Consider the following 26,379-nt stretch of genomic DNA (forward strand, 5'->3'; position numbering starts at 1 on the left):
TTCAGGCCCCACCGGACCCCCCCCCCCAAAAAAAAAAGATAATGAGTATATTTCTTATCAAGCATTGTAGCCTCCTCCTTTGTTTCCCCTTCCCATCCCTTCCCCTCCTCCCCCCACCCCCCCAATCCTCTTTTCCACCCCCCACTCTCCTCCCCTCCCCGTACCAAAGTTGTAAAGTTCGTTTTTCAACATAACAACTTGTACATCTCATTGTTGCAATGGGTTCACCTGTATCCCTATTTAAATGATTTGTTTTTCCTCTTTCCCTCCACAAATTATACCGACATCAAATACAGTGAAAGCAGGGGTTATACTGTGGGGGAGGGACATATACAGCAACAAAGAAATAATCTTATAAATGTGTTAGAAACGATCGCATGAAAGAAGAAAAACATTTGAATACATATCTTAGGGTTCATTTCCCTAACATCACCTTATCTGACCTTTTCTGCTTGACTCAGACATATACTAGATATTGCAAATAAGGGAAACCATGGGACCTATGTTTCTTTGGGCCTGGCTTACTTCACTTAATAGAATTTTTTCCAAGCCTTTCCATTTCCTAACAAATGGGACAATATCATTCTAGGGAGTAGTATTTTTAACTAATTTTTTTCTGTTTTTTTCTTTTTGAGAGTTGTTTTGTTCTTTGTTTTGTTCAATAATTACTTTTAACCTGTTTCAGGTTTAAATCTACACCAATGGCCAAGGAAGATTACAGTTGTATGTTAATGTACCTCAATCTCTATATTATTTTTTTCAGGTTACTTCTGCTTTTAATATTTTTTGCAGTTCAGATTTTTATGTTTTTGGTACATCACTCTTTTAAAAATGCTGTGGTTCCCATCAAACTTGTTCCAGACTTATATTTACTAAAGCCTGGAGAGAAACACCATAAGTACAAAACAAGCCTGCTTCTTCAAAATTCTACTGGTGAGAGTGTGTGAAGGTCTGTGAATGTGTGTTGGTTGGAGCACAGGGTAGAGGGGTAGATACAATTCAGAGATTTGGAATTAGAAATATATTTAAGGTAAAGACATGATCAATTAACTTAAAAAGAAGTACATGTTTATATTACCTATTTTGAACATGATATATTACAGAAATGAAATTTTGGCTAACATATAATTGATATTTTTTTAAAAAATTATAGTTTATACTGTCTGTGATCATTAAGTTCTTTAAAAAAGTAACAGCTTTCTTGTTTTTTATCAGTTGTTGATGAGCAAAATTGAGACATAAATTTTTCTTTAGTGTTACTATATAAAATATATATGCACTTACATATTTACATATATTTTAATAATCTTAAAAAGATGATAAATTCTTTTTAAAATCATTACTGTTAAATTTTGGTGATAAATATATTACATGACCTTCATTTTTTCTCTAGGGAAGAGGCACATAAGGCAGATATTACTTATGAACACAAAATATAGGATATTTTGAATTTTATTCTTTCATTTAGACTATATATAATATATTTATATGTAAGTGTATATATACATAACTGTACATGGCTGTAAATATATACAAGTACATATATGCTATATATCACATATGTGTATATATCAGTGCTGCATATATGTATACATGTATGCACACACAGATACATATATGCACGCATATACATATATGTATATGTATATATGTATACACATATGAATTCACATATATATGTGCATATATACGCACATATATATACACACTCATACATACACATCTTGCAAGTACCCACATCCTGCTACTTATTTTATTGGGCTTGGACTTTGCCTTTCTAATGAATTATACTATTAGAGTTCTCCCTTCAATCTACCATATTTTATTTAATATATTTGTATCTTCTTGCATGCTTCCCAACATGTTTACTTGTAGGTTTATAACTAATTTTATTTTCCACATATGAAGAAACCATAAATTCTTTGTCTGGGCTCAACTCACTTCATTTAATATAACATTTTCCAAACTTTTACATTTCTTTACAAGTGATAAAGTATTCTTAATGGATGATTAAAATTCCATGTGTGTATATATACTATATTTTCTTGATACATTCATCCATGAAGAGCATCTGGGCTGATTTCATATCTTGGCTATGATGTCTAGTGCTTTAATGAACATAGTTGTGCTGGTGGCTTAACTGTAAACCTGGTTTTTGATCTTTTGAATAAATGCCCAGGAGTGGAACATTTAGAATTTTGACTTTAGTTTTAATATACATTTTATGAATTAAAATATAATTGTTTATAGAATCCCATCTTTTGAAGTTTTCAAAATGTATCTGGGAAATTGCATGTGTATCTCCATTCTTTCTGCTTTGATTTCATTCTCATTTGTAGAATTTCTAGTGTTTTCAAGGTTTGTTTTTTTTCCCCTTATTCTTTGGTGTTCTTTCTTAAACTTTCTTGATTATGTGTGCTATATTTTCCTAGGCTCTATTCCTGATCCAAAGGAAACCACTTTTTCTTTATTAATCACGGTGTTCTCTGTGTGTTTATATTGGAAGATTTCTTAGCCTTCTTGCAGTGCCTAAGCGCTATAGTTACTTCAGTTATAGTAAACTCTGTCCTTGGACTACATTGCCATTCTGGCACACTTGAGATAAAAGATAAGTTAAGGAACTAGGTTAGGATTAAATGTAATTTCATTGTGTACCTAAAAGTACCACATTTATGATATTCAAATTTAGTGATATGAGTAGTCCACCCTGTCATGCTAAAAAAAGAGGTTAATATATTTTTCTTCTTAGGATTTGGATATCTCTCAGTCATGTTTGTCCTTCTTGGACCTTCATTTTTGTGATGATAGGAAGTTACTGTCTTCATCAGGCATGTTTGTATAGATTTGAACCTCAGACAGAATTCAGAATCTCTTCTTAGGCTTAAGGCCTTTTAGAGACTATGCATATTGTCTTCATTAAGTGAATACTTTGACTTATTTACTGCAATTGACATTTTATAAAATTTGTCTTCTCAAAGCATACAGAATTTCTCTAGGAAGTGATACTTTTATACCCTAGTCACTACCTTTATCTTGTTACCTAAAATTGCAAAGTAGCCTTTTATTTTTGCTTTTTAGACCAAATATCAACAGTACTACTAATGTGGTAGCAGATGAAATTTTCATTATATGCCTGTATTTTTTCATGAATATATCCATTACTGTTTATATATTCAGTCATGAATTCTTATGACTACCATATAGATAAGGTAAATATATTTATTGTCTGTGCTTTACAAAAGAAGTCAAGAGCAGTAGACAAATAGTGTAAATAATATAATTTGGATCCAGATCCAAGCTGATTGGCTTGAGAACACATGTTCTTAATTATTGGCTGTTGAAGAAAAAATATTTCTATAGAGAGTAGTCTTTACAGTGTTTTCAAAAGTCTCTATTTCCTATTTAAACTGATTCTTTATTATTTCTTTATTTTCTAATACTAGACTCAGATATCAGTGATGTTATTAACTTTTTCACATACCAAGACATAATGGTGACAATGTTTAACGACAGTGACTATGTATCTGCTGCTCCCCATAGTGCAGCTTTAAATGTGGTCCGTTCAGAAAAGGTAAGAGTGTTGCATAAAAATGAATATCCCCGTAAGAGTTGTAAAGATTAAGATATCTGAACTGATTTCATTAGTTGGAAATTAGAATTTACTTTTAGAGATAACTAGCTGTTTTTATGGTGTATTATCTTTTATATTTTTATTTATCAGATATCTCTACATTGCAAGTCAGTTATCTTTAACTACCATTGGTATAGTTCAATGATTTGTTGAAGTAACTTTTCTGTATCATTAATGAGGATTAGGTTAATAGACAAGAAAAGTTTGATACATGACAAGGACATAACCACTTCCATTTATTTCAAATATACAATAACTTTTCTATTATAGGACTATGTTTTCACAGCTGTTTTCAACAGTACTATGGTTTATTCTTTACCAGTATTGATGAATATTATCAGTAACTACTACCTTTATCATTTAAATGTGACAGAAACTATCCAGGTTTGGAATACCCCATTCTTTCAGGTAAGCAAACATATACATAGGTACAATTCATCTTTCAGTATCTCCTAAGCTTAAAACTTGAGTGGGAGATAAATGGTTTATATCAACGTTTAGGAATCTCCAGGATTGATTTGCTTCAGGATTTAGCAATGCACTGTGTGTGTGTGTGTGTGTTAAACTAATTATTTTTTGTATTGATAATAGGAGAATATATAAGAGTATTTAAAAATATTTTTATTTCAAATCTGGATATTGAAGAGTATGGGGAAAAAACATTGAGAATTCATTCTAGGTAGGACAGTTGAATGAATGGTTAATAACAGATCAACTTCAAAAAAATACTTAACATTGTTTCCCTAAATTTAGTCCTTGGATTTTTTATACAGTATACTGAAAAATAAATGGACATGTTTGGTTTTTGGTTTTTTTGTTTTGCCAGTCTTGGGACTTGAACTCAGGGCCTTGGTACTGTCTCTGAGCTTCTTTTTTGCTCAAGGCTAACACTCTACCACTTGAGCCACAGTGCCACTTCCAGCATTTTCTGGTTATGTGGTACTGAGGAATCGAACCCAGGTCTTCATGCATGCTAGGCAAGGACACTACCACTAAACCACATTCCCAGCCTTAGGACAAATATTTATAATGACATTTTTAAGATTTCCTAGTGTCATAATTTTTCCATAGTTTTTAACAGTCTTATTGAAATAAATTTTTACTGACTTATATAATGTATACACTTGTTACTTTTATTGTGTTCATGGAACTTTATAACCATTGCTACAATTTTAGGAATTTTATTACTGTTCTCCAAGCTCCTCCTCTTATTAGTAAATGCTCCTTCCTCCCATACCTAGTCCTAATCCTTGGCAACCACTAATCTATTTTCTGTCTCTGTGGACTGATTTATTCTAATCATTTTATCTAATAGAGTCATATAGTATGCATGTTTTTACCTGCCTTCTAGTGTCTTACATGTGCAGCATGTATTAGTACTTGGCTTTGTTTTACTACCTAGCAGTATTCCATTGTACAGACTATATGAAGGGTACATGGAACCATTCTCTTTATCTATTATTCTTGGTTAGATATTTGCATTGTTACTACTTTTTGGCTTATGAATAATGCTATGATATTTCAAATATAAGTTTTTGTAGAAAAGTATGTTTTTACTTTTCTCGATGGTATATTTTGGGTAGAATTGCTAGATATGTAGTAACTCTTAACACTTTGTGGAAATATCAGACTGTTTTCCAAAGTAGTTATGGCATTTTCCATTCCCACTATTAGTGTGTATAAAGAAGTGTCTTACTTTCATTTTTATTTTATTTTCCTAATGGCTGACATGTTTGAGATTCACTTCATTTGCTTATATGTTCTTTGAAAAATGTTCAGATACTTGTGTATTTTAAACTGCATTATTTATCTTCTTATGAGTGGGCTGGACTCTTTATATATCCTATGTACATGACCCTCATCAGATACATTCTTCCTGTCTTCAGGTCCCTTTGAAGTACAGTTGTTCAATTTTGATGAAATTTTATTTTTTTCTTTTATTGTTTGCACTTTGGGTATCATAGCAAGAAATATGCCAACTTTTAAAAAAGAGCTTATTCCTACATTTTCGTTAGAAGTTAGGACTTCAGTTGTGATATATGATCATACTGTAATTCTTTTAGTTATGGAAATCTAGTTGCCAGCCAAGTATGGTGTTACACCCTATAATCCTAAAACACAGAAAGCTGAGGTAGGAAAATCATGAAGTCAAGACCAGCCTGGACTACTTAGCAAGCTCTATACTAGCCTACACTATGTAGTGAGACAAAGACTGAGAATAGGTCAGTGATAGAGTGCTTGGTTAACATGTGCAAGGCACTTAGCTTGATTCCAAGCATTGCAATATAGTAATAATAAATATATCAGAAGGGATAATCAGTATTTTGAGAAGCAAGAGTGCTGTGGGGATTCTAAAAATAACAAGAGTTGAAAGGAAAAAACCTTGGATTTCTTAGAGTTTTATGTGATATGGTATATTCTAAAAAACATAGAGAGATTTTTGTTTTGTTGAAATGGAAACAGTCATTTCAGTTTTAACCTATTGATTATCCTGTGGCATTTTCTTGGTAGGCTTTAGTAAGCATTTTGAATCTAGAGAAATTTGTGGACAAGAAATAAGTAGTTTTAAGTGACCACTACATAGATGATGTTGAAATTACCAAAATTATAGATTATTTCTAGTCAGTTTTATTTAATTTTTTAAAAAAAAATTTTTTTTGGGTCCGGTTGTGGGGCCTGAACTCTGGGCCTGGGCGCTGTCCCTCAGCTCTTCAGCTCAAGGCTAGTGCTCTACCACTTGAGCCACAGCGCCACTTCTGGCTTTTTTCTTTTTTTGCTTATGTGGTGCTGAGGAATCGAACCCAGGGCCTCATGCATTGCAAGGCAAGCGCTCTACCACTGAGCCACCTTCCCAGCCTCTAGTCAGTTTTAAATTTTAAACTTCTGCAAAATTATTTGTCATGAATCAAGAAATTGGCCTTGCTTTCAAACAGCAAATTTCAGGAGACTAGGTGACACTATTACCATAGGATTCTATGGAGAGATGTGGTAGACCAAAGTGTCTGCTAGACATGGAATTGGGTTCTAGTGCAGAATGCCTTCCTTTCACCATGAATCTGTGTTTCTATAGAGTCAGGATAGGAAAATGGCATTGATGGTGGTAATGGGTAAAATAGTAACCTTGCTTTCAGGTAATGGGTATTTGGAATACCAGCTAGTTGCTACATTGTCTGGGGAAGTTAGCTGACTGATTCTTGGTTGACATGTGGGAGTTAAAGTCTTGACTATCTGGGAGAAGCTCCTGGTTTCATAAGAACCTGAGCTCAGATACAGCTTTTCCCAGGGAGAGAAGAAAGGCTCATGAACCCAGCTGGCATAGTCTAAACAACTAATAAATAGATAGTAATAATCTTATTATTTACTGTGTAGGTCCATGGGTAGGCATCTAATTGCCTATAATACATACTATTGTTCTTACTAAATGATGAAGCTTAACTTACATGCCAAATTGTTCCATGTTATTTTTTCAGCTAATAAAAAAGCATACAATGACTTTTTTTTAGGATCACATAGTTATTTAATTAGTAGCAGAGCTGATTTAGTCAACTACTATCTATTAATAAACCTGACCCTGTTCTTTCATATAGACTATGCCTGGGGTCAATATCCTTCAGAGTCTTTGGTACTCTTAGGACATACTAAGGTAATATAAAGTGATTCTAAGTTCCATTTCTCTTTCTGTGGTTGTCTTTCAGGAAATTACTGACATAGTGTTTAAAATTGAGCTGTACTTTCAAGCAGCTTTGCTTGGAATCATTGTTACTGCAATGCCTCCTTACTTTGCAATGGAAAATGCAGAGAATCATAAGGTAATACCTGAAAAAATGGTATGGTGTACCATATGAAATATACAAAAATAACATGCATGGTTGCAACATATGCATGGTTGCCTATCTTAAGTTTCATTATTATGTCAGGGGTAAGTAAATGGAGTATAAATATATTCACTATTATAATCGTCCTGACAATTGTTACTTGAGCACTTGCCGAATGCCTTAAAAATTGTGTTCTCTACCCTTATAACATTGTAATGTAAGTTTCATTCATCTACTTAATAGTTAAGGAAATGATGAATGAAATGTTTGACTTCAACTGCTTAAATAGTTTATCTGGGAGCTGACTATATATAGTACATATGTTCTTAACTGGCACACTAACCTGCCTCTCCCCATTAGCCTTTAGTAAACTTAGTAAATGAATGTACAGAACACTTGATTCATATTCATAAAAACAAATCAATAGAAAATAATTGCCATCACTCTATCCAGGAGTGATTGCAACTTGTGCAGAGTTTCTCTGGTATTCCTTATCTTTCTATATTTAACCCTTCTCATCTTCTACTCTTCCCTGTACTGAAATTGTATTTAACTCCTTTAATTAAAATTCTAGTTTTTTTTATGAAAGATATCCAGAAGCAAGTTTATCTAAATTAGCTTATAAAATAAGAATAAAGTTATTTGAAATTTTTGGTAAAATTTTAATAAAAATAGGTCATAATTTATTTCAGTAATTCATTTCAATAATTCTAATCTAATTTGATTTTTATTGAAAATTTGTTTAGCATAGAAGTAATATATGTGTCTTGGATTTAAGAAAAAGAAATCTAGTGTATACATTTATTTTAGAGATATAGAAAATATCAAAAAATATAAAGATGGTAAAAAAAAACAACATCACCCATCACATAATGCTAAAACTTACGTTTAATTTAAATGTTCGTAAATTAAGCTTTGAAATTACTAGAGATTTTTTTTTTGTAAATGTGATATACAGAGGGGTTATAGTTACATAAATCAATAATGAATATATTTCTTTTGGAACAGTGTCATTTCTTCTCTCATTTTCTCCCTCCTAACCCCCTTTCCCCGCAAGTTGTATAGATAATTTTCAACATAGTGTCTCATGAGTATCACTGTTGCATTAGTTCACCTTTTGTCCACCATTTCTGTGCTCCCCTTTATCCTCTTCAAAACAGATTCTAATGACTACAAATGAGGAAAACTATGTAGTTTCTTTTTTCTTTGGGTATTATTTACTTCACTTCATATAACTTTTCCAAATCTTTCCATTTCCTTATGAATGGGGCATAGAAGTTTGGAAAGTGTTCCCTTATAATGTTCTGAATCTTGCTTGCTTCTGTCACTATGTCCCCATTTTTGTCTTTAATTTCTTTTTTTGGAGTATATTGTCTTCTTTTTTTGGTCAGGTTTGCTAAGCATCTATCAATTTTGTCAAATTTTCAAGAACCGATTCTTGTTTTGTTGATTCTGTGTTTTTTTAGTCTCTAGTTCATTTATTTTGGATTCAGTTTTAATTATTTATTTCCATCTACTGGTTTGGGGTTTGGCTTGTTCCTGTTTCTCAAGGAACTTGAGGTGTGTGCATCATTAAAGTGTTGATTTGAGATTTCTCTTCTCTTGATGGTAGGTTCCAGAGCTATGAATTTTCCTCTGAGTACTGTCTTGGCTGTGTCCAAAAGTATATGGTATTTTGTGTGTTCATTTTTGTTAAATTCTGTGAACATTTGAATTTTGAATTTCTTCAGTGATCCACTGATCATTCAACAATGTGTTGCTTGGTGTCCATGAGTTAGAGAATTTTCTGTGATGTCTTTTGCTGTTGAACTCTAATTTGATTCCCTTGGTCTTACAGGATGCAGGGAATCGTTTCAGTTAAAAAAAAAATGCCCAGGTTTACTTTGTGACATAAAATATTACCTGTTTTGGAGAATGTTCCATTTGCTGCTGGAAAGAATGTCTGATGTTTCTGTGTGAAATATTCTGTAAATATCTGTTAAGTCTAGTTGGTCAAAGCAGTTATTTAGATCTGACGTTTCTCTGTTGAGTTTTTGCCAGGATGATCTATCCTGGGGAGACAGTGATATGTTGAAGTCACCAACAATCAATGTGTTTGGATCTATGTGTGTTTTTAGGTTAAGTAGTATTTCTTTGATGGCATTTATCTGGTTCTCTAGTTAAGGGGCATTTTCTCTGCCAATATTGTGTTCTTGTTGGTTTTCTATATGGAGGACGTTCTTTAAGTATCTTCTGTAATGCTGGTTTGGTGGAGATAAATTGTTTCAACTTTTCTTTGTTATGGAAAGTTTTTATTTGTCCTTGGGTTATGAGGAGATCTTTGCTAGGCATAGTGTTCTTGGGTGGTAGTTGTTTCCCTTTAGGACTTGGTACTTGCCACTAGGCTTTCCTTGCTTTTATAGTCTTAGCTGAGAAATCTGACAAAGTATAGTCTTTTTCACTGACGTCTTTAAGTATCCTTTCATTGGTCTCTGTTGATCCTGTGTGGATTACAATGTGTCATTGTGATGCTCTTTTCTGGTCTGTTTGGAGTTCTAATGGTTTTTATATGTGAACAGCCTTACTGTTTTAGATGTTCATGAAGTTCTCTGTTAGAATTCTGTTAAATGTGTGTCTTTTCACTTTATTTGCCTTCTCTTCTTATTCCTCAAAACTTACCATTCTTAAATTATGTTTTCTGATTTATTCCTTAGGTTCTTGCAAGCTTTCTCTTGTTTCTTGGATTGGTTCTGGATAATTGTCTCTTCTTTATTAAATCTAATCTGTCCTTGGTTCATGAAACCATCTTCTATATCATCTATCATCAAGACTTTGTTTTGTTTTTTATTTCTCTGCCTTCTAATTCATCATTTTTGATGGCTTCTCTCTCTCTCTTTTTTTGTTGGTTGTGGGGCTTGAACTCTGGGCTTGGGCACTGCCCCTCTGCTCTGCTCTTCAGCTCAAGGCCAGTGCTCTACCGCTTGAGCCATAGCGCCACTTCTGGTTTTCTAGTGGTTTATTGGAGATAAGAGTCTCACAGACTTTTCTGGCTTTGAACTGTGATCCTCAGATCTCAGCCTCCTGAGTAGCTAGGATTACAGGGGCGAGCCACTGGCACCTGACAATAGTGTTTTTAAAGCACTTGAGAACTATCTTTTCTTTTAGGTCCTTCATTATCTGCTCTACTGCCTAGTTATTTTCTGTGAGAATTAAGCTTCTTGAACTTGCCATTCTTCTGGTGTTTCTATGTTTTTTTCTTCCAATTTGGAAATGCTTTTGTAGATAATATTTTCATTGTGAGTCCAGGTACACTGAGAGCCAAGTACTTTTTACTCCTTTTAACCCAGTGATAATCTTGTTAAATTCTAGTGTGGTGTCACAAGTACTAATACTGACACAGTTGAGTACAGAGATTGCTACTGTTGCTCTTTCATAGCCACATAACTTCACTACAGTCTTCTAACTGACCTCTAAGTGAGGTCTGGTGACGATCTTGTCTCCCTTGAAATAACTTTCATATTTCTATTATGTGTAAATATAAAATTCCATTATAGTTCTTTGAGATTGGCTTTTCCCCTTATTATCCTAATGCTTTTGAAAATTGTATGTATTAATATCCCTTTTTTATTGTAGAGGTATTGTTCAAGGGTATAGATATGTCATAGTTTGTTTAGACATTTGTTTAGAAATATCTGGGATATTTGACATTTTCACTGTTATAAAGTTGCTATGAACATTTGCACAAAGGTGTTAGGGTGAACATGAATTTTCATTTCTCTAGGATAAATGCTCAGAAAAGGCTAAACAATGGTTTCATATTTAGTTTTATAAGAAATTGCCAGCCAGGTGCTGGAGGCTCATGCCTGTAATCCTAGCTACTTAGGAGGCTGAGATCTGAGCCATGGTTCAAAGCCAGCCTGGGCAGGAAAGTCCGTGATACTCTTTATCTCCAATAAACCACTAGAAAACCAGAAGTGGTGCTGTGGCAGAGCGCTTGCCTTGAGCTGAAGAGCTGAGGGAAAGTGCCCAGGCCCAGAGTTCAGGCCCCACAACTGACCAAAAATATAATAAATAAATAAATATAAGAAATTGCCAAATTATTTCTGAAATACTTTTATATTTCTACCAGCAATGTGTGAATGAACAAAACCAAAATAATTGTATTGACTTGGTTTATGTTTTCATGCTCATATTGGATGTTAGACATGTCTGATGTTCCTGTAATTCATTCATTGAACAATAAATATGTACATTTCCCCTTTTCTTAGCCTCTTTATTTGTAGGTTCCCTTGGAACCTTTATTTCTTAGTTTATTTCTTAGTTTCCTTTGCCTGCTCATTTATATAACACATAATCATCAGAAATAGAAATTTTTATGAATGACAGAAATAAACTGAAGAAGATTGTTAGGTATTCAGACTTGTGAATGATTTAAAATTTAAAAGCAAGAGATTGGCAGTCTCTCATGAGATCTCTTAAATGAGCTCCATGTTAATGTGGAAATGCTGTTTACTGCAGTAGTGAGAATGTGTTACACGATGTACTATACCACCTTAGGCAAAAGGCTTCCAAATATATCACCTCTACACAAACTTTCACATTGAAGTCTTATGTAAATCCAGAGGGTATATGGTAATTTATTAATATTTTAGTTACAGGTTTATTTTTTAAAATACATTTTTCCATCTGTTATCCACAATTTTCTTTTTTGTTGTTGTTTTTGTGAGATAGTCCGTTTTTAGAGCCCAAGTTGACTTGGATCTCACTACATAGCTTAGGCTTCCTCAAAATCATCCTCTTCCTTCTGCCTCTCTACTGCTGAGAATATAGATGTGTGCCATCATGCCTGGTTTCAATGTAGAATGAATAGTGTAGAATGAATAGTGTCAGGAGTACTTCTACTATCTATGCACCTGAATTGTGACTTTTTTGTTTTGTTGATATATAATTAAAAGCTCTACAATAATTTATTGAATTTTCTAACTCTTCTTTGATAAATGTTTAAAGTTGTGATACTTTTCTCCTTTTTTTTTTCTTTTAGATCAAAGCTTATACGCAACTTAAACTTTCAGGTCTTTTGCCATCTGCATATTGGATTGGACAAGCAATTGTTGATATCCCTTTATTTTTTGTTGTTCTCATTTTGATGCTAGGAAGCTTATTTGCATTTCATCATGGACTATATTTTTATGCTGTAAAATTTCTTGCTGTGGTAAGTTGTTATATTCATGCAATTTATAGGAATCATTTTTAGAAAACTAGTTATATGAGAGCTGTCTGGTTGAGTAATATGGACATTCTTTTTTATTTTAAGAAAATAGGAGCCACTGCACTGTTTATTTGTATGTGATACTTTTCGTTGTTGTTGTTGTTGGTCATGGGGCTTGAACTCTGGGCTGGGCGCTCTTCAGCTCAAGTCAAGCACTCTACCACTTGAGCCACAGCTCTGTGTAATTGGAGATAAGAGTCTCAAGGACTTTCCTGCTAGAGCTTGCTTTGAGCTACGATCCTCCAATCTCAGCCTCCTGAGTAGCTAGGATTATAGGCATGAGCCAACAATGCCCAGCTGTATGTGATACTTTAAGTCAGTTCAGTTGCTATTGCTAACAGTGATTATTTTTTGGCAGATTGGGGATTGAACTCTGTCTTGTGCTTGTTAGGCAGGCATTAGCTAAGTCAAGCCTACAGCCTCATAATGTGATCTTTTAAAACGGTAACAATATTTAAGAATAATTCCTTGAAAATAGTGGTCTTTCTTATACAGATTCTTTCTTTTTCTTTTTGTACCAGTCCTGGGTTTGGGTTCTGTCCCAGAGCTTTTTTGCTCTAGACAGAATGGCTAAGTGATGTTAGTACTGAAAGAATGCTTATCACTTTTTCCCTGATATATTAGTTTCTGCCATATATAAAGCTATACTAAGAAGCTTAGCACCAGCAGCTTGTGCCTGTACTCTTAGCTACTCAGGATGCTGAGATCTGGAATATCATGGTTCAAAGTCAGCCTGGGCAGAAAAATCCAGAAGACTCCATCTCCAAAATAACCAGCAAAAAGATGGCCTGGAAGTATAGCTCAATTGATAGAACGCCAGTGGAGCAAGACAAGCGAGTGTGAGATCTACCAGCAAAAAAAAACAAGCAGAAGTCATGCTAATACATGGAGTTTGTTACAGTAAAATAGCTAATAGTTGAGAGACACAATTGTAACCAGCCACACTTTCTTTTCCTAATAAAACAATGAAAAGATAGCATTTTACTTGGTATATGAAGCAAAAGTAGGACTGGCTTGTATAATGTATAATCTCAGGTAGACTTGGCCATGGGTGTGATCCCCAGTAATGCCAAAAAAACTTTCTCAAAATGAAAATAGTATTTATCTTAAATTATAATTTCAATGTTGTATTATTATCATATTAAAAGCATGGTTTTTACTGACTGAGTAAAATGTGATAACTCTTCAAGTAACCAGTTTCTAGGCGTTATCATGATTTGTGGAGGAATAAAATGTGAAGATTAGTTATTAGCTAATATATGCTAAATGTTGCTAGCAATTGATATTTTTACAGAAATGTACACACTTCTACTTTGCAGGTTTTTTGCCTTATTGGTTATGTTCCATCAGTTATTCTATTCACTTACATTGCTTCTTTTACCTTTAAGAAAATTTTAAATACCAAAGAATTTTGGTCATTTATCTATTCTGTGGTAAGTGACATTTCCTATTATTTCAATTTCTTATTGCATCTTATTTAAGAGGCATGAACTCTCATGATCATACTCAGTGTGTAAGTGTAGAATTTAGAGAGTGAACTGGTGACATCTTGTGTGTTTATCTCCCACATAATCCATTCCAGAAATGGGGGGTGGGGATGTGGGGTGGGGGGGAAGGGGTTACCAAAAGTCCTTAACTAGGACTTAACTAAAAAAAAAAGTGGCTACAAACTATTGGGCCTAGCCAGCTGATGCTTCCTGGTTAAGGATTCTTGGCTTTATGTTTCATTAGATTGAAACAGTAAATGCTGAATCAGCAGTTTACAAGTAAGTGTGTATGTAGTTTTTAAATCTTTCTTACTTGTTTTCTCATTGCTTTTCTTCAGACAGCATTGACTTGTATTGTAATCACTGAAATAACCTTCTTCATGGGATATACAGTTACAGCTGTTTTTCATTACACTTTTTGTATAGCCATTCCAATCTATCCACTTCTGGGTTGCCTCATTTCTTTTATAAAGGTAAGTTTTACATATTTTATTATAAAAGTATAAGTACATATTGTATGATCTTTGAGATCTTAGTACTTATACTAAAGAAGTAAAATGAGTCAAGTTAACTGTTAGTACTTGAATAGTTATAATTTAGCAATTAAAAGTAATTGTGGATCTTTTCAAATATGTCTAGATACAGATTGTCAAAAGAGAAGAATTTTGTTCATATGCATCCTTTGATGCTCAGAATGATGCAGATAAATATAAATAGGATCTGATGTCTCCCAGTGTTTGTAAAAGTTTTTGCAGCATCAAATAATGTGTAATACTATAAAGGGATGTAAGAAAACAAAGAGTAAGATAGGTTTTTTTCCCCAAGAAAACAAAAAAATTAATTTTAGTAAAACTGGATAATTGAAAGAAATTTACATGTGATTAGGGGAAAAAAGTTATTGATTCCGGTTTTGTTTTGTTTTTTTTTGGTCATTCATGAGGCTTGACCACAGGGCCTAGATGCTATCCCTAAACTTTTTCACTCAATGCTAGAACTCTGCCATTTTGAGCAAGAGCACCACTTCCAGTTTTCTGGTAGTTAAATGGAGATAAGAGTCTCACAGACTTTCCTGCCTGGACTAGTTTTGAACTGCAATCTTTAGCTGTCAGGCTACTGAGTAGCTAGGATTATAGGTGTGAACCACTGAGGTCTACCCAAATTCTTAATTTAGGATTATTTATTACTATTTATTGCTCAACCCCATTTTGTTACTGTTTTTCTTCAGTATGATATGTTTAATTTATACCTGCCATCATATATTATGGCAAAGAAAATTTAATTTAGATTCAAAATAAAGCTTATTACTATGGATATAACTTTTGGAGAGTACTGATTTGCTGAAAAAAATTTACTTTAATCCAAATATTTCTACATATATAGTATATACACTTAAAACTTTTGTTTTAGGTTTCTTGGAAGACAATACCAAAACATGAGAAGACTTTCAATCCATGGGATAGGCTTTTAGTAGCAGTTATAATGGTAAGAAAAAAATCAATGGTTTTGTATATTAACATGCAACCTTAAGAATGACTAGTTTGTCTGGTTTTAGTTACGTTTGTCTTTATCTATTGCATAAAAAACAAGGTACCTAAGAAATATTGCTACCTAATCTGCATTTCACTGATAATATCTTTCATTTACTCTGTTCACTTTTATGTACCTAGAATTTTCATAATATAAATTCTGATTAATTACAATTCTGTCATTCATAAAGGCAAAAGCAAGGCTTTTGTGTTTGATTATATTTTATGAAACTGATAGCACATGAACATTACAGAGGTAGAAAATATGTGAAGGATAATTTTATTAAAACTAAATTTAGTTTGTATTAAAATTTAGGTCTGGATATAATTCAGTGGTAGAGAATGTGCTTACATATATGAGGTTTTTGGGTTTAATACAAAGCACCAAAACAAAACAAAACCCCATCTCAGAATATCTTTAATTATAATTAGTCATGGTAAACATAACATAATTCTTATTAAAAATTTACTTGGTGATGGTAAGGAACATAATGTATGTTTTCTAAATACTGTTGGCACTGTTGGGGAAATTAAAATGCACTTTAGTCACATTCAGTCATGAACTGTTACATGCTTTTCTTTTAGCCTTACCTTCAGTGTATTCTGTGGATTTTCCTCCTGCAATATTATGAGAAAAAACATGGAGGCAGATCAATAAGGCAGGATCCCTTTTTCAGGTCAGGTGTTTTTTTCCCTTAATGTTTTTTCTTTAGTATCTCCACAATTGTGCAACTATCAGCATAACATAATTTAAAAAATTCTAGCACTCCTAAACAAAATTGTACCCATTAACAGTCACTTCTCTGTCTCCTCATGCTCTTGCCTTTAGTAACCAGCAAATCTATCTTATCTTTCTTTGAGATTTCCTATTCTAAAAACATTTCATGCAACTGGAATTATATAATCTATACTGTCTGAGCATATATTTTGTCATATGCCTCTGGGAGGTATCAATTATTCAGAGCATTTAATGATGACTATTGGATAGATTTATATCATATAATTAAACTGCCAAAATCCGTGAAAAGTGTCTCTTTTAATTTCAACTTTCAGCAATATCTCCAACTTTCATGTTGATGTACTTTTAAAAATCTTTTCTCTATGTAATGCTTTTAAACTTACTATTTCATTTCAAGATATACTATTTTTATGTATTTAGGACATTTTCCAGAAAGTCCAAAAACAAGAAGTTTCCAGATCCTCCAAATAATGAGGATGAAGATGAAGATGTTAGAGCTGAAAGACTGAAGGTCAAAGAACTGATGAGTTGCCAGTGCTGTGAAGAGGTAATTTAGTTATTTTTGCCTAACTTATATTAAGTGTGAAAATAAGTTGTCAGTGTATAGGAATTAGTCTGAAGAATGTTTTTCTTTGCATATGAATCAGTCTGAAAACAGTCACTCATGGAATAAATGCTTTTGTGAGCATACTTCTTAATAGGCTATGGTTTAAGTCTTTTTTTTTTTTGTCGGTCTTGGTGCTTGAACTCTGGGCCTGAGCGCTGTCCCTCAGCTCTTTAGCTCAAGGCTAGCACTCTGCCGCTTGAGATACAGTGCCACTTCTGGTTTTCTGGTGGTTTATTGGAAATAAGAGTTTCATGGACTTTCTTGCCTGGGCTGGCTTTGAATCTTGATCCTCAGATCTCAGCCTCCTGAGTAGCTAGGATTATAGGCGTGAGCCACTGGCGCCCGGCTGGTTTAAATCTTAAGTGGAAGATTTTTGGTACACTACCTCTAAGTGAAATAATTCTCATGATACAGACATGAGGTATGAACAGGGTCATGAAATGATGTGTACCTATTTTATGTCTCTTAAAATTCTCTCCTTTGTTAGAAGCCAGCCATCATGGTTAGCAATTTGCATAAAGAATATGATGACAAGAAAGATTTCCTGCATTCAAGGAAAGTAAAGAAAGTGGCAACTAGATACATCTCTTTCTGTGTGAAAAAAGGTTGGCATTTCTTTTTCTTGAAATAACTTTCAGAAGAGTAATTTCAATTTTTAGTTTGATCTGAATATTAACTTTTTTCTATCAATTCTTATAGGAGAGATCTTGGGACTGTTAGGTCCAAATGGTGCAGGAAAAAGCACAATTATTAATATTCTAGTTGGTGATGTCGAGCCAACTTCAGGCCAGGTATGACATATGCATATATGTATATATGTGTAAGGTTTGTTTAATATGACTTATAGGCTTAATTAAGATAAATTAATTCATGGCAGACTAAGGTTTTGATGCTCAAGCTTTGTATTTTCACCATTTTTAGTGTAGCTTGATAAATTATTAATCTTTTTGCTCTGTGAAAATACATACAGTGAAGTTTTTACTCCCACATTGCAAACATACACATATATTGACATTTTTGCTTCTGTAATTACTACATATGAGTAATTTATTTACTTATTTAATGGGAGAAGCAATTATATTTTAGGAAATAAGGGAAACTAGCCTTGACCCATCTGTTAGTCTCTACTTATAAGACAGTCACTTACCATTAGGTAAAATTTTCACAAAACTATCCTGGTCCTATTTCTCATCTCTTTCCCTTTTAATTTCCTGGACAATAACAGACATGATATTTTCTTTTAGATTTGACCTTGGTTGTTTCCTATATATCTATCTCATTCCTAAGAAATTTAAATGACTAAATGCCCTTAACTCCATGGCTCAGATATATGATGCTGAGGACGTCTGATCTTCCTAGTTACAAGGGTGGCTTGCTTTCCTACATAGAATTGCAGTATAGTCACTGTTTCCATCCATGTCACTGAACTGCAGCTTATCTTCCATCATCAGAAAGCAGTGGAAATCTGACCTGATAATACTCTAGTTTCTCTACTTCCTATTCCTTTCACAATAGAAACTAAGCAGAAATGTTCACTAGAAATTGGTTTGTATTTCTGTAGGTATTTCTGGGAGATTATACTCCAGACACAACTGAAGATGATAATTACATTAAGTGTATGGGTTACTGTCCTCAAATAAACCCATTGTGGCCAGATATTACATTGCAGGAACATTTTGAAGTTTATGGAGCTGTGAAAGGAATGAGTGCCAGTGACATGAAAGAAGTAATAAGTCGGTAAAGTAATTTTCATTAGATTCCTTTTGTACTTGGGAAGGTTTATACCACAATTTTCTAACTTCTGACATTTCTGAATCATTTTCATTAAACATACTTTTTACTATATTCTTTACAAAACTGTGATGATAATGAAAAGGCACTTTTTCTACTTTCACTTATAAAATGAACATGTCAGTAAATTTTTGTGATTTTATTTTCTGTTACTAGAGACTGAATCCCAGTACTTGCATAGTAGCCTAAGCAAGCACTCTACCACTTGAGCTTCTTCCCCAGTATAGTTATTATTTTACTTTTGTAGACGACTTCTTCCTGCTCTTTTTCTGAAGCTATTCTCAAAGTGCAATCCTCCTGCCTCTGCCTGAAAAAATATAAGTAATTGTAGAATGAGATTAACATTCTGTATGTTAGGTTATGAGTACAATGAATCTTGATCAACTTTCTCCTTCAATTGTTCTCCTCCATTTACTTCCTCCCTTCTCTACCCTTAAGTCAATTGCATTTACTCACCATTCTTCTGAGTAGCTGTAATTTCAGATATGTACCACTATGCTTGTCTGTGAACCATATTTTAAAGTGAATCATTTTTTTGTGAATCATTAATTCATTTAAATGATCATTTAATTTGTATTTAATTTATATATATATAGATATGTTATGGTGAATTTGTTTTTTATTACTCACTTTGCAGAATAACAAATGCTCTTGATATAAAAGAACATCTTCAGAAAACCATAAAGAAACTACCTTCAGGAATTAAGCGAAAGGTACTTCTTAAACTAGTAATGTATCAATTATATTGATACTTCAGTGCCTGTAACTAATAGTTGATAAGACTTGTTACATTGAATCCTTACCCATTCATCTCTCTCTTTTTCCTTCCCATCTAGTTATGCTTTGCTCTAAGCATGCTTGGGAATCCTTCAGTTACTCTGTTAGATGAACCATCTACAGGCATGGACCCTAAAGCCAAACAACACATGTGGTGAGTATAGTATTATAAACACTTGACAAAAATATTGTCTTTTGTTATCCTGTAGAGGAAGAGAATAGTGTCTTTTAGTTTATCTAGTAGTTGTACATTAGTTAAGTGTACATCTTGATTTAAAATTCTATATAACTGACAAAATAATAATTAAAAATTTAGATTTATAAAATTATTTCCTTGACCTTTTAAATTTTATCCTATTTTCGCTGAAGTGTTCATAGTATTTTATATATTCCAGAGAAGAAACTAGTATATGAATAATTATTAAAATATGTGATTCTTCTCTCTGAAAAATACTGGTTATTGTTTGTTTATTTTGTGGTGCTAGGCATTGAAACCAGGGCCTTGCACATGGTAGGCAAGTGATCTACCTCTGAGTTGTACTTCAGCCCACTTACTATACTTTTAACTCATAAACATTTGAAATCATGAGATATTTGTCAGCTATTCAAATGTACAAAAAATAAATTAGAATGGAAAAATTAAATAATATATAATATATAATGTGTAATATTAATATATATTATAGAATATGTAGTATGCTATATAACATATAATTAATATAATAGCTGTAGCAACTAATGTTTGTAAGTTTTAGTGAAAGAACTGGTTTTAAATAAAAGCATGATTTGCTGAATGCTGGTGGCTCACACCTGTAATCCTAGCTACTCAAGAGGCTGAGATGATCATTATTAGAAGCCATCTTGAGCAGAAAAATCCATGAAACTTTTATTTCTACTAACCTTCCAAAAAAGCTGGCAGTAGACTGGGGTTCAAGTGGTAGACCATTAGCTTTGAACAAAACTAGCTCAGGAGGCTGGGAATGTGGCTTAGTAGTAGAGTGCTTGCCTAGCATGCATGAAGCCCTTGGGTTTGATTCTTTAGTACCACATAAACAGAAAAAGCCACACAAGTGGTGCTGTGGCTCAAGTGGTAGAGTGCTAGCCTTGAGTAAAAAGAAGCTCAGGGACATTGCCCAGGCTCTGAGTCCAAGCCCCAGGACTGGCAAAAAAAATAAAGAAGGTCATAGACAGAGCTTAGGCTTTTGAGTTCAAGTCCTAGGACTGAGAGAAAAATTAAAAAACTCAAAGCATTATTTTCATTAACGTATATTTGTGCTCCTCTTCTTCTGGTTTTATTTCTCTTTTGTAGGCGAGCAATTCGAACTGCTTTTAAAAACAAAAAACGGGCTGCTATTCTGACCACACATTATATGGAAGAAGCAGAGGCTGTCTGTGACCGAGTGGCTATTATGGTGTCTGGGCAGTTAAGGTAGATGTCTAAACAGCACGTCCTTCAGGGAAAGAGAGTGGAGGTTCATTTTGAATGTGGTCCTTTCAGTAACATTTAAAAAAAATATTTACTATTTCAATGTTAAAAAGAGGGTTATTTAAAGATTTTTGAACTAGTTAATTCCCTTTAGAATTTGTTAGAAATATATTAATTTTTCAAAAATATGGCTGGTTACGTCATTTGTAACTGGCAATAACTTAGAATGTCACTTTAAGGTTTAATACTTGTTATTTTTAAAAGTAGTTAGGCGTTTTGGATTTATCAGAGTTTTTACATACACAGTGCTTGAATGAATGAATCAGTCAATGATTAGTAGAGGCAAGAGGCAGTTTGCCTTCCAGAATGATTCTAAATATATATGTAGATACTGGCCACTCAAAAAGGGAAAGTTTAATCTTCCCCAATTCCATGTTTGTGCTGCACTTAGAGGTTTTTAATATGGAAAAGGAAGTATGCCAACTTAACAGTTGAGAAACCTGACAAATGCCTTAACTAAGCAACATTGAATATATATCATGTTCTCCTTAATATGATATTATTGGATAAGAAGTGTAGGTACATGGTGGTGTAGTATCATGTCCAAAATTCACAACCTATTCTAATCTGGAGAAAACTATTAGGCAAACTCAAAATGAAGAACATTGCAAAAGAGCATCACACTAGTACTTCTCAAAAGTATGCAGTTAAGACAAAGAAATGAGTAAGAAATTATCAGACAGTTGAAAACTAAGAAACATAACTAAGTACAATGTGAAACAGAATCCTAGAATTGAAGCAAGAATGCTAGAGGAAAACATAGCCTAAAGTTTAGTTCATGCTCATGTAATATTACTGGTTTCTTGATTCTAGCAAGTTTACAATAGGGATATAAAATGAAAATAGTAGAGAAACTAAAACTTGATAAGGCATATGGGATGCTGGATTACTTTTGCAACTTTCCTAGAAGTGTAAAGTTTCCCAACATAGTTGTATCTTAAAAAAAAGAGAAATCATGCTTTGAAACTGTCAACCCATATTATATCTAATCTTTCTTTTAAAAATTACTTTAGATGCATTGGGACAGTACAACATCTAAAGAGTAAATTTGGAAAAGGCTACTTTTTGGAAATTAAATTAAAAGACTGGATAGAAAACATAGAAATAGATCGTCTTCAAAGAGAAATTCAATATATTTTCCCAAATGCAAGCCGTCAGGAAAGGTAAAAAACACATACACACACAACTTTTAAAATGTGCTTATTTTTCTTTATACAGCTGTAATCATAAAAGGTTATATTAAGGATTGGGAAAAAGGTCTTTTCAGTCACAGGTTGTATCTATATCTCTATATGTCTTACATGATGAACATATCTATCTTTTTATTTGTTTGTGTTTCTGTTGATCCTGTGACTTGAACTCAGGGCCTAGATGCTGTCCTTGAGTTTTCTACTAAAGGCTAGTGCTCCACTACCTTAACCCACAGCCCCACTTCCACCATATCTGTCATCTATCTAATATAGAACTAATGAAATCTAATAAATAAAGTTTTGTATTTAGAGTTATATCTTTAGAGTTAGTAAAAAACTTAAGTGCTATCTCTGATAGTTCTTATTTAGCTCTTACTTAATAGGAATGATAATTATTTTACTATCCATGGATTTATTCTTCATTTCACACTTTATTTAAATAAATACAAAGAGATTAGTAGAGTTTCATTTTGAATTAAGAAAATTGAACTAGCCTGGAATATAGTAATAACAGCTTTTGAATTTTCCTCTTTTTTATCTTCGTTTTCAGTTTTTCCTCTATTCTGGCATATAAAATTCCTAAGGAAGATGTTCAGTCTCTTTCGCAATGTTTTTCTAAACTGGAAGAAGGTAAGTAGTATTTGGCAATATTGTAAGAGATAGCTCTCAATTTAATAAAATCTTTTGTTTAGAAAGTTTAAAACTGGATAATCATTCTTATTGTTGAAACTGTGACATCTAAGAAATAAACTTTTGTTTGACTAAGACAGAGATAACAAATGTCAGTGACTTCTTAAAACTCCTATATTCTGATCTAAACCTGGAATGTTTAGTGGACAGTGCTACAGCTGATCACAACTAGAGCCCATAGGAAGGATTAGCTAGTCTCATAGCACTTCATTACAGTAGCCAGGAGCATTATGTTACTGAATCCTTGATTCCTACTGGGCCATTTAAGTAGCAATCGTATCAAGCCTCTAATGGTAGTAAGACAGAGGAAAGAATTCATAGTGCAGGAAATAGGCACTAAGTTTTTAAAGAAGTGTGTTGAAATTTAGCATTAAAAAACAAGTGATAGTGGGGCTAGGAAGGTGGCTCAGTGGTAGAGTGCTTGCCTTGCATGCATGAGGCCCTGGGTTCGATTCCTGAGCACCACATAAGCAAAAAGAAAAAAGCTGGAAGTGGCGCTGTGGCTCAAGTAGTAGAGCGTTAGCCTTGAGCTGAAGAGCTGAGAGACAACGCCCAGGCCCAGAGTTCAGGCCCCACAACCGACAAAAGAAAAAAAAAATAAAAAACAAGTTACACAGGACCTTGAGACTCTTATCTCGAATTAACCAGCAAAAAGCCAGAAGTGGAGCTGTGGCTCAAGTGGTAGAACACTAGCCTTGAGTAAAAACACTCAGGGACAGTGCCCAGGCCCTGAGTTTAAGCCCCAGGACCAACACAAAAAACAAAAACAACAAAACCACTCCCCAAATGGTAGATACAATAAATATATGCAGGTAGCAGTTGAAAGGGGTAAGTTCCTGGCCTGTGCTAGTTTCATATACAGGTTATTTTATAACATTTGTAAGTAGAAAACCAACCTGTATCTACCTGTATCATAAATATAAAACTTCTTTGATTATTACTTTTTCAAGTGCTGAATACAAAAATATTTCCCTATATCTCACAAATCCCCATAATAGCTATGTCTTTTAGCATAATATCTTTCAGCCTAAGAGCACCAATTAATTACTTTTGGACCTGACTATGCAATTGCATAGTTATGTAAAGTACCTGCTTTCCTGGGGATTTTATGATTAAAAAAACAGCTGAGCTACTTAAGATGAAGGCAGTAATTGTAATAACATATGTTATTAGATTGCAAAAAGATCTGTAATATAGAAAAGTGGATCTAATATTAAGAATTTCAAGAACCAAGAACAGGCTACTGAAGTTGTGGAATGGGAGGTAGGGAACAGGAAGTAAAAGAAGATATGCTAGGTCAGAAGTATGTCTCAGGTATTAGAGAACAGCTAATGAGTCAAAGCATCAGATACCATGTTTGAATCTTGGTTTCGGATAAAAAAAAGAGAAAGAGACAAAGAAAAAAATGAAAGAAAATAACAGGGATGAGGGAAAAGGACAAAAGGAGGAAAAGTCTTAGACATAGTGAAAATAGATGAAGTAGGACAATTAAGTTTTACTTAAAAGTGCTTTGGGCTTCAGAGGAGTAGCCAACATGGGGAAGAAAGAAGAGTAGGACTGAGCACTGCTTTGGCCACTTATAGTTTAAATGAGTCATTTAAAACATTGTTTGCTACCCTAGTAGTTACTACCATTTTATTCATTAAAAATATTGATAAGTAATACTGTTTTTATGTTTTAATAGCTAAACATACTTTTGCCATTGAAGAATATAGTTTTTCTCAAGCAACATTGGAACAGGTACCACATCATTAATTACAAAAAATATTTTATTTCATATTAAAGAATTTATGTAGAATAATCTTTTGGGGGAGCTGTATTAGTGTACTAGAGCTTGAATTCAGAGCCTGTAACTTGAACCACACCCTTAGTCCTTTCTGCTTTTCATTTAGTTTTCAGATAGGGTCTTGTGCGTTACCCTAGGTGGCTTCAAACTGTCTCCATGTCCCAAGTAGCTGGGATTACAGACTTAGCCACCACACCTCACTTTAGGTTCTCTTTTTGCTTATTTTGTTCTTTTTTCTGTTTTTTTTTGAAAATACTTTAAATTGGAAAATCATATCTATATATTTATGGGGTGCAGTGGGCAATTTATATAATATTGAATAATTGAAGTTACTTTTCATTTGCTTACTAAGAATAGCTGAGCTTGCAGCTTGTTAAAGAAAATAATTCATGATGATGGTATTTCATATTAAAACATCTAAAATTGTCTAAATGTATTATTTTTATGCAAATCATACATGACATATTAACTAGGGGAATAATCTATTAGTCTTCTAAAGAACCACTCATCTTCACACATATGTAGTTAAGGAAGAAATTTACTTTGTTTGAATAGTATTAAAGGTACTTGTTAGTATAATTAGACATGACCTTATACCATTTCTAATTTAGTTAAAAGTTCTTTGAGATATGTAATGCTTTATTCATTTATTTCCTTTCATCTAGGTTTTTGTTGAACTCACCAAAGAGCAAGAGGAAGAAGACAATAATTGTGGCACTTTAAATAGCACACTTTGGTGGGAAAGAACACAGGAAGACAGAGTAGTATTTTGAGTTTGTGTTGCTCACTTTGATTAATGATACTGAACTTATTTCTTCACTTTATTTTAATGTTGATTTAAAAGTTTATTATTTGAATAATAACTAGAGAAACATGAAAGTATTTGGGATTTTCCTAAGTTCTTTCATTAATATTTTGTGGTTGTGTATTTTACTTTTCTCTAAATAAAACTGATATATAATTAAGTGAACCTGCATGTTTATATCTTGGAGTATATTGAATGTAGTCTGTATATCATCCTTTACACTTTTGGAAAAATAGTGTTTCTGAATTTATGATTTAAAGAAATAGTAATAGAATAATTTCACATTATATAGGTATCTTTGAAAGTCTGTACCCTTTTTTACATAACTATGTAACATCCCAGTCTAAATAAAAATAAGTACATAACTAATACATAGAGAGAATAACTAAGGCATTGAAAAAGTTTTTAATTTTCCACTTTTAAATTTGGAAAGGAACTTTTAGTGGAAGTTCTCACCTTTTAAAACCTAATGTGTAGCCAGGTGCTGGTGGCTAATGCCTGTAACCCTTGCTACTCAGAAGGCTGAGATCTGAGATTGCAGTTCAAAGCCAGCCCAGGCAGAAAAGTCCATGAGACCTTATCTCCAATTAACCACCAGAAAACCAGAAGTGGATCTCGAAGTGGTAGAGCACTAGCATTGAGCAAAAGAGCTCAGGGACAACGTCCAGTCCCTGAGTTCAAGCCCCAGGACCAACTCCCCTGCTCCTTCCCCTCCCTGTCCCCACCAAATCCTAATTTGTAAGCCATAAAACTCTCAATGTAGCAAACTGAGAGAAGTTACATCCACTAGGTGGCAGTCAT

The 26,379-nt window shown here is 33.4% G+C and overlaps 1 protein-coding gene across 2 annotated transcripts in view; it reads left to right on the plus strand.

The window, feature by feature from the left end:
• The window catches only part of Abca5 (ATP binding cassette subfamily A member 5), a 75,476-nt gene extending 49,733 nt beyond the window's left edge, over nucleotides 1-25,743 (plus strand). The window contains exons 20-39 of one of the 2 annotated variants that reach the window (XM_042702708.1): nucleotides 764-933; nucleotides 3,444-3,571; nucleotides 3,902-4,039; nucleotides 7,327-7,440; nucleotides 12,467-12,637; nucleotides 14,014-14,127; nucleotides 14,520-14,654; nucleotides 15,589-15,663; nucleotides 16,293-16,384; nucleotides 16,867-16,993; nucleotides 17,541-17,658; nucleotides 17,753-17,844; nucleotides 18,615-18,790; nucleotides 19,482-19,557; nucleotides 19,681-19,775; nucleotides 20,931-21,050; nucleotides 22,121-22,270; nucleotides 22,848-22,927; nucleotides 24,672-24,727; nucleotides 25,439-25,743. In XM_042702708.1, the coding sequence (XP_042558642.1) occupies nucleotides 764-933; nucleotides 3,444-3,571; nucleotides 3,902-4,039; nucleotides 7,327-7,440; nucleotides 12,467-12,637; nucleotides 14,014-14,127; nucleotides 14,520-14,654; nucleotides 15,589-15,663; nucleotides 16,293-16,384; nucleotides 16,867-16,993; nucleotides 17,541-17,658; nucleotides 17,753-17,844; nucleotides 18,615-18,790; nucleotides 19,482-19,557; nucleotides 19,681-19,775; nucleotides 20,931-21,050; nucleotides 22,121-22,270; nucleotides 22,848-22,927; nucleotides 24,672-24,727; nucleotides 25,439-25,546 (2,335 nt within the window). In that variant the 3' untranslated portion in view covers nucleotides 25,547-25,743. Of the gene's footprint in view, nucleotides 1-763; nucleotides 934-3,443; nucleotides 3,572-3,901; nucleotides 4,040-7,326; nucleotides 7,441-12,466; nucleotides 12,638-14,013; nucleotides 14,128-14,519; nucleotides 14,655-15,588; nucleotides 15,664-16,292; nucleotides 16,385-16,866; nucleotides 16,994-17,540; nucleotides 17,659-17,750; nucleotides 17,845-18,614; nucleotides 18,791-19,481; nucleotides 19,558-19,680; nucleotides 19,776-20,930; nucleotides 21,051-22,120; nucleotides 22,271-22,847; nucleotides 22,928-24,671; nucleotides 24,728-25,438 lie in introns of those variants that run through there. The other variant, XM_042702709.1, reaches the window with a different exon arrangement.
• The last annotated feature ends 636 nt before the right edge of the window (nucleotides 25,744-26,379 follow it).

This window comes from Dipodomys spectabilis, unplaced genomic scaffold (assembly GCF_019054845.1).
Source record: "Dipodomys spectabilis isolate Male_0828 unplaced genomic scaffold, ASM1905484v1 ptg000329l, whole genome shotgun sequence".
NCBI classification, from domain to species: domain Eukaryota; kingdom Metazoa; phylum Chordata; class Mammalia; order Rodentia; family Heteromyidae; genus Dipodomys; species Dipodomys spectabilis.